Source organism: Atta colombica, unplaced genomic scaffold (genome assembly GCF_001594045.1).
Source record: "Atta colombica isolate Treedump-2 unplaced genomic scaffold, Acol1.0 scaffold27, whole genome shotgun sequence".
Lineage (NCBI taxonomy): Eukaryota > Metazoa > Arthropoda > Insecta > Hymenoptera > Formicidae > Atta > Atta colombica.
The window spans coordinates 4,016,199-4,025,417 of NW_017259370.1; the positions used below are offsets into that span (position 1 = coordinate 4,016,199).

General features: G+C 28.9%; 1 protein-coding gene across 1 annotated transcript; it reads right to left on the reverse strand.

Annotated features, from left to right (window-relative positions):
- Positions 1-3,543: 3,543 nt before the first annotated feature.
- Positions 3,544-7,495, reverse strand: LOC108689487. Its single transcript, XM_018196248.1, has 6 exons — positions 7,428-7,495; positions 7,201-7,317; positions 7,048-7,138; positions 6,536-6,669; positions 4,933-5,065; positions 3,544-3,600 (listed from the first exon to the last, which is right to left on the reverse strand). Exons 1-6 carry the CDS (start codon positions 7,493-7,495, stop codon positions 3,544-3,546), a joined length of 600 nt encoding a protein of 199 aa, XP_018051737.1.
- Positions 7,496-9,219: the final 1,724 nt, after the last annotated feature.

Below are 9,219 nucleotides of genomic sequence, written 5' to 3' on the forward strand. Positions count from 1 at the left end.
TATATATATATATTATTTATAACACCACTTTTATATGCATGTGTATGTTTGCGCATGTGTATAGAATGCATTATTCCTTTTGTAGATCTATTTTGAATTTCTTATGGAATGCAAAACATGAACGTATGCCAAGTTATTGTACCTATGGTTCAAAAATCGTCTTTCGATAGATAATCAAAGACCGAAATTGTTGACAGTTTAAAGCGGAATATTTTATCATTTGAAAATGAAACAAATTTATTAGATACTGTCAGTAGTATTATCATATATCACTTATTACATGTCAACTTAATACTTTCCCATCATGGAAATCCCACCGTGAGTTGTTTAAAATTAACATTTTGCTTTTAATAGTGTACATTTATTGAAATGATTCTTTTTATTTTTATTTTTTATATAAGTGAACCGAAATAAACATTCGCGGAGGTTTTTCATGAGCCTCTAGATGTTCCAAAGAGAAAAAAGAATCAAATTTATTTACATTTTTTATATATAAAGAAATAAGGAGTAGATTTGCATAAATATCAAAACGAACCGACATAATTGATTGGTGGAAGTATAATGTTATAAGATTCCCGATATTAGCTGCAATAACTAGACAGTATCTCGCTATTCTTGCAACACAAGCGAGCGATTGCTTTTTGATGCTGGTAACATTGGTGTGACCACATGAAGTAATAACGAAATGAAAAATTAATATCAGAAATCATCGAAAAGTTATATTTTCTACACTACAGTTTAAAATAAAAAAAATTTTTCATAAATTGATTTTTTTCTTTATAAATTCTTGCATTTAATTGTATGATACATATGAAAACTAAACCATTTCTAAACTTAAAAATTCAGAAGCGGTCAGAAAAATATTGTCCCGAATTGAATATCGGATTCCAATTAGAATTTCAGGTTTCCAAATCAAAAATTTTATCCTGAAATTCGGATATTCCTAATAAATATATGTATATATAATACAATTAAAAATCCTGCATGTAATAATATATTAACCTGGAAAATAATATAACTCTGAATTCCAAAGTACAAGATTATCCGAATTCGAACGAGATTTGATCGACAATATGACTATAAGCCAAGAGCGAGTAAGAGAATCCAATTGAGATGAAAATATTTAGACTTGAAAATATATAGATCCTCTACGAGGAAAGAAATTTGATTGCGAAAATCAGTGTGATAATTTGCGCATCCTCTCCTTCGATTAAATACTTTATAACTTCTATTTCCTTGTAAATTTCTTCTAAACTTAAAAAATTATGTAATATAATTTAAAGTAATATAATTTAAAGCGAAACAGTTGTCATCAAAGTTACATAGATGGAAAAAATGTGTGGAATTTGCGATCATTAAGAAATGAAATTACACGGGTGTTTATTTGTCATAAAAATGTACTTGTAAATTTATTTCTTGATAAAGATCCGTACAAACTTCTCACGTAAAATAAAATCTATTCCATACTACCTTTTGCATCAAGTTCAAAATAAATTGTTAAAAAAAAAGAAATTTATTTCCGTTACATATAATGGAAGCAAATTCAAGCAGGAAAAATTTCAAGCAGGCATATCGAAAATATTTAATTGTTGTAAATGAAAATGAAGTTATAAGTAATTTAAGTTAGTTATAAATAATTTAAATTTAACGTTTATTTATATTAAATTTTACGCAAATCTACATAAAATTTTAGTAAAAAATGTACTAATCTTCGTAAAATTTTATCAAAAGTATACTAAATTTCATGTACATGTACACAAATATACTTTTCACTTGCAGATACATTAAATTTAATTTATATCATAAAGTTGAATTTAATTTATGTAATTCAAAGTTATTAAATTTAATGATATTTTGAATAGTTAGGTTAATTTTACCACGTGAATAACTGTTTTATTTACACAACATTTTACTCGAAGTAGTCCCCTTAGGCAGCTGCATACATTTGCCGACATTTCTTAGTATTTGGAAGTATTAATGTGGGAACTAGAAAAATTCGTGCTTTCATTTCGGTTATGTCCGAACGCACGATCGATGGCACTGTAAAAAAAAAAAGGAATCGAGGATCGAGCCTATATCTGCGTGACATGTTCGTGCATATATATGAACAAGGAATCATTATTGCGTTGTCACTAGGCGAGTGAAGAGAGAAGCTTTTCTGGATTTAGAATTAGAAAATCAAATAAATCACACAATGCTCGATGCAATACCATGTAATGAATAACTGTTGCTAATTATACACTTTATAAAGTATAGTCATCCTTGCGAGTTACCCTTTCACTGATCCTACAGAAAATCATTTACCGTCAGGTCTTTCAGTACTTTCGTGAAATTTTCAGTTCATATTTGCACGCAACAGAATCAAAACTTCTTTAGCGGTAACAGGAAAAAGTAAAGCGATACTAAGTCGCGAAAACATATATGGCGGATATTCTACAGTCATGACATTATGCCTGGCAAGATACTTGACATCTAATGATCGATGTGCAGATGGTTTTGTGCAAAAGAAATTAAGCTGTTTGGTGCATCCATTTTCCCAAACATTTCTCTACATTTCTAACACGACGAAAGATTTCGATTTGACATGAAAAAACAACGGTTATTGTTGTGTATTGAGGAAGTCAATTGCAAATGCGATAAAAACACTGAAAATGTCAGAACGTGATTTCTAGGAATGCTTTCATACATTAGTACATTTATAGCGCTATTCAAGGGAACTATTTTAAAAGAAATGCTCCAGGAATTTTTTGTGTGACCTTTTATTATAGTACAATATGTAACATATAAAAATAATTATTTTTATTATAATATTATATCTTCAATGATACTAACATTAAATTGTTATAATTAAAAGATTACAGTAATATGAAAAATCTATTGTCCTTTCTGATAGATTTGGTTCAATTATTCAAATTACTACAAATTGTAATTTAATATTTTATTTATTATGCGATTCACTGAATTATTTAATTATAGTTAAAAATATAAACATGCTTGAAATACAATAAAATATTTTTTTATGTAAATTTTAAGCTGCATTGCTTATTTTAATTTAAATGCAATGCAGAAGTAAATATTATTGTCGGATAAAAAAAAACATGATGGTAATTCACTTTTCCAGAAAAGATGTATGATTAAGTGGTCGATTTGATTATAGCAATAATGCTGGCAATAGATATTTATTTCCCATAAAGAAATACATACTTCATTTTAGGGAATCGTACGATAATAGACTTCGCAGATACGATACGACCCCTTTTAACACGTATATTTCAATGTTGTGACTTAAGTGATATAATGTCTGTTTTAAATTATATATTTTTTTATATAAATATTTTATAATATGTCGATTTTTTATCTAAATAATAATTTTTATCTTTTGTCGAATCGAAACGATGTTTACAGGAAACAACACCTAAAACCAAGAGCTAAATGATTTTGATCAAATTAGTTTACATTTTTCTTCCTTTTCTTTTCCTCCTCTCTTATTTTTTTATATTTCTTTCACTTTTATACATACCTATCTTAATTATTTTGCAATTATTATTTCGTACTTGTAGAATAGAGAACAGTGAAGTAAGATATTGAAGTACCCATCAACTGTAATGAAAATATCTTCTCTTGCTTTATTCTGTATGAAGCTATATTGAAATTGTGTGGAGAATGTCTGTTAAAATAATGGCAGGACAATAGGGTTGAGTGAGATGGTCGTGTCGATGGTTATTGCATCTCCATTGTATTTTCTGAACATTTTTTTTTAAGGATAATGCCACTGATGTAACCCTAGTAATATAATTTAAGAATTGTCATCTTTGTTTTGTTTTTAAGCCGATTTAAGAATGACATTTAAAATTGATTTTGTTCGGTGTCTGCTCTAAGTCTTTGTGCAAATTACTTAAAGTGTTATCAGTGCAAGGTGATAATTGAATCTTAGTGTGATAATTGATGTTTAAATTCTTTTCGATTCTAAGCATAAAAAATAAGTCAAATATTTGTAAATATTTATGTTGCTATTGGCAAATTTGTAAAAATAGAGAGAGTTGGATAAATCATTCTTTTCGTTGATCGTTATATTGTACAAGTATGATTTTTGCGAATTCTCATATTCTCCTCGCGGCTCGTACTCATTGTTAGGTTACGTTTGATTAGCATCGATCGCGAAGAATTATTAAAAGACTTATAACGCAAAAAACGAAAATACGAACTGCGGAGACTAAAACTTTAATATATTTATTGATTTTTGTAATTATATAGAAGAATTATCACTTTCGGTTTTGATGAATTTAGCACGCTTTTGCATAAAATAAAAGAATCTGACATAAAAAAATTCTGCCCTGCAAAACCAGATATAAGCATTAAAGTTAATGACAATAGAATCGAAGTTTGGAAATCTATCACAGTTGCGAAATATTGCGATAAAACACGTGCTGCGATCAGGTCTCCATGCTCTACATATTCTAAATTACATATGTATACGTTATACAAACTTTTACAACGATATATTAACGTTTGTTTATTAATATTAAAATCTCCCTTTTATTGTTCAGAGATTTACAATTTTCCACACGAAGCGTGATTCCACATAGGTTTCTAAATTTGCACGCAAAGCGAGATTTAATTAAACAAAAAATCCATTTTTTCAGATTAATCCATCAATATATTTTCAAATAAGGAAAATTGATTTATTGCATAATATTCGTGAATGCAACACACCAAATTGGTATATAGTACTAATTTAAGTTTTCTCTGTTCTTTATTCTATTTTTTTAGATCAACTAATTTACATTTCAGTATCAACTTAATTTAATAAAGTTACTTTTGATTATCTAAATAATTCTAAAGTAGTCAAAATGTTGAATGACTGTGAATGTTATTATTTTCGATTAAACAATAATATTCGCGGGGAATAAAAACTTTATATATGTCTCTTACCGTAGCAGCACTTTCCATAGACGCAACGAATATTCCACCGAGGTTCAAATGAAAAGCCTTTGTACCCTTTTGCAGTAGAAATAACATCATTTTCTGTATGTGTAACGGAGCCACATACCATTCAACATTATACCTACAAAACAATGATAAATTAATGTAAAACTTAATATGAAAACTTAATATGAAAAACAAAAACATTGTTATAGTATAAATTGTTATTGTATGTTTGTTCAAGAATACAGGATGCGTCACCAAAATCCGACAAATCGAACAATTTCTTTAAACAAAACTTTTTTATTGAAAAATTAAATATTATGAATATACAAAATATCCTTTTATATGGCACTTGGGGGATCCCTGTAGAGCACATTTATTCGGTATTCCCATTATTTTGAATGACGACCTCTTTTCTGAATCTGAAGTATTCGCACGCTGTAATGTAGCGCTGTCCATGCCGACGAATGCTGCCTCAATAGCGATTCTTATATCACATTGAGATGTCGAGACTTGTTTGTGACTCTTTCTACTGCATACGTAATAGTCCAAGGGATTTAAATCTGGGCTGTTTGGAGGCCAGAATGCCTTGGACCAAAACACATCGACGTTGTCAATTTTGAATCAAATCACTCGAATGAGCACCGTTCTGCTGAAAAACATGTGGCCTTTCGGACGCTACAGTTTCTTTCCGGCTTCATTACATCCATCAGAACCCTTCATACACTTTTTTTGTGACAATTTCCTTTTTTATAAAGAAATTTGGTGGCATGACATCACTCTCATTGGACACAACATCTCGCACGTGAACGTTGGAAATTTCGTTCTAATAACAATAGAGACATCCTATAGGTGAGTCATCGGTCATTCCTCCGGTTAATTTTGACATCAGCAGTAAAAATTTTTTCGTCAGAAAAAACCTAATTCGTCCCGACGCTTCGTTTTTCAAAGAACGCAATAGCAGATTGCAACAACTCATTTTGTCTTGGCAGAGAGTATCTATCTTTAATGGATTCGATTTGTATCGAAGGTCCTCCTTGCAATTCGACGCATTATTGGCTGGCTTACACCAACAATCGATGCTAATTTTCGCAATGATTGCTCTGGTCATTCGAAATCAACACTTGAGCTCTTCCAATGATTGCGGAGGTCTTCGCAGTGCATTCTTTTGAGTAACTGTTTCTTGCTGACATACTGGAACGTACTTTGGACTGTTCTAAGGCCGTATATTTTGCCACAACGTCATAAACGGTCGATCTCGGGTATCCAATGAACCGAATTATTTCCGTTGCTTAGCGCAGCATTAAGGCCTTCGATGATCGCGATTCTTCGAATTCTTACGCACTTGATTTCAGTATTGCGGCCAGATATTTTGAGAATATGACTATTTACTAGAAGCATCAATCTTTCTCGGACAATCTCTGGCAGAGATTGCAGCAATCTCTGGCAGAGGCACAATATAAGAAAATTTAAATTGCAATGTGTCCAAATTTTGATGCCGCATCCAGTAGTATTATTTTTGAATACTTTTGTTAATTCAACTCTTTGTTAAAAGTATTTATAGAACACTTAAAATTAAGTATGAACGTTCGACACAAATGTCTCTTACACTGTAGCAAATACGTATTCATTATGATCTGTAATATCTTGTGCGGTATAATTGGACAAAAACATGTATATATAGAGAATACTTATGTATACAAGTTGTAATATAAGTTGCTCTGTGCTATTATATGTTATGATCTAAAAAAATGTAAAACATAATATAAAACATATGTTATATGTGTATTTTAACTTTTTACAAGCAAGAAATTTTGTAATTGTTTTGTAATTCCTTAGGACAAATTATAGAGTTTGCATTATATAATAAATTATTTTATTTTGTTGCGCATATTAGAAAACTGTATTATTTTTGTAACATATGTATGCGAATAATGTATATAACTTATGATTATAAAAAAAGGTGAATGAAGAGTAATCATGAGTTTTGAATGATTATATTTTTTAAGGGCATTAGTATTCCATACTGTTCTAATTAATAATTTTTTATTTAACCTTAATATGAAAACTATATCTTTCATGGTAAGATACGCGCGTTTAATAACAAAAAATAAAACTTACTTGAACTAGAGTGCTGGTTAAGCAAACTATACCAGCCACTATTAAACAGAAAAAAGATCCTTCAAAATTCTTTATAAAGATTTGAGAAAACCTTCAAAAAGAAAACAAAATTAGTAGAGCACCTTATACAGATATTGTAGAATGTGTACTGACTCTATAGCTTTGCGATGAATGTCTATCGCACATATTATTCCTTTATAAATTATAATCATTTTTTCTTCATTAACATCTTGTTGCATATTAATTGCCATTGCCTTCTTAATACGGAAACTATATGAATACATATTTTTTTCTGCAAGTACTTCATCTTTTTATATATCATTGAGAATAAACAAAGAATAGATTTCACTTATAAAACATATAATTGTACTGAATTCTACCTTGCAATGCTAAACATTCCACAAATATGTTTGAGGTACGCTATCAACATCGTGCCTGTTGCTGCCATTGCAATTGCCCCTATGCACAAGGCTGCGTTTGTATGCAAAAGAATTAAGTAGGAAAAATTTTCTTGATCAATAAAATATTCTGTTGCAATATGAATTCCTGCAGAGCGTGATCGGGAATTGTTTATAGCCATAATTACGTCAAATATACGAGGCCAGATTGGCAGGAAGAGATAAATAGTTATGCTACATGCGGCAATTGCTAACATTAAATTAGAAAGTAAACAATATACAATATGTATAAATATCAAGAATTTATTTAAATAAAATTTATTTCAGTTTTATAAATTTTTTTACTCTTATTAATAATTCAAAATGTAAGAATATATATATTATCTTACTCGTAATTATTCTCGTTTGATGTTTTCCTATACGGCCATACTTTTCTATAATAGCAATTTCGTTTTTATTTTTTATTTCGTTACAAACATATTGAAGTTGTTCTAGTGAAACTCTCATCTATTACATCAATAATGTTTTATGCAATTTTCGTATAAAGTATATATAAAAAATGTCATATTTGAAGATTTATTATATATATATTACGAATATTTGTCTTGGAACTATAATAAATATTTGACTTACAGTATTGGTGTTTATCCAAAACGAATAATATTTAATTGCATAGCAAGTGAAGAAAAATGCGGAAGACAGAACATTGATAATGAGATCTACAGTGCATTTTAAAGTTAAAAACGTTGTAAACTGCAAATAAGTAATTCTGTTGAAAATTTCATATTAAATGAATAATTCCTTAACATGATTAATAAGTTTCGAATTCTAATCTGTTAATTATTTCGTATGAAAAATGACTTATCACCACCTGAAATACAATAAAAGTTGTTAAAATAGTAAAAAGTACGATAAATTGAATTTGAGCAAGTTTCGATCTCTGGTGAGGCCATAAACCAATCGCGAGCAAAAGAAATCTATTGAGCCTGAAGTGTTTTGTCTCAAGGCAAATCATCTTTGTAAACACTGAAGTACATTTGATCGTGAAAAATAAGAAATTGTCTACTCTCTTTTTCCGATTCTATTAATCTAACAGTTAGTTGAAAATATTTCAATTTTTATCTTTTAGTAAATTATAACTTCAATTGCTTAATATGCAAAGCGAAATGCAATAATGTCACGAGATTAATGTACTTATAATTCATCACTGTTGTATAAGAAAAAACATGATGAAATGATCAATTTAATTACATTGAAAGAAATTTAACAGATGTTTATATCCCATGGAAAAACATTCACATAGAGAAATCGATAGATTGCCGCGCATGCGTACTCATCCCTTTTTATTGTATTATGCATTTCAGTCTATTCCGTACACTCACAAGGTACTTTTGATCTTTTAAAATAGTGTTGGTCATTAAATTTAGGCTTAAATATCAACAAAATGTGTTTATTTTTAAAGTATTGAAATCTATGCCTTATTAATATTTTATATACTGCTTTATATTGAAACTATTTATGTTTTATATATACTTCGTATAACATTATTCACAGTGGTGTTAGAAAAAAAGTTTCTGATAATATCTATCAGATCTATAATCTCTATCAGAAAAAATTAATTAAATTGACATTACTAATAATTTGTGTAACACATTGAAAATGAGTTTACCTTCGTATTAAACTAGAAAAGTGAAAATGTATGTGTATGTATATATATATATATATATATGTATATGTATATATATATATATATATATATAAAAAAAAAAAAAAC

Bases quoted from the DNA above. Each gene is read 5' to 3' on its own strand.
- LOC108689487 (XM_018196248.1), bottom strand. From the start codon at position 7,495: ATGGCAGCAACAGGCACGATGTTGATAGCGTACCTCAAACATATTTGT. The intron at 6,670-7,047 runs GTAAGTTTTATT...ACATTTTTTTAG, and splicing joins TAACCAGCACTCTAGTTCAA to ATCATAACATATAATAGCAC. The intron at 5,066-6,535 runs GTAAGAGACATT...ATTGTTTTGTAG, and splicing joins GAATACGTATTTGCTACAGT to GTATAATGTTGAATGGTATG.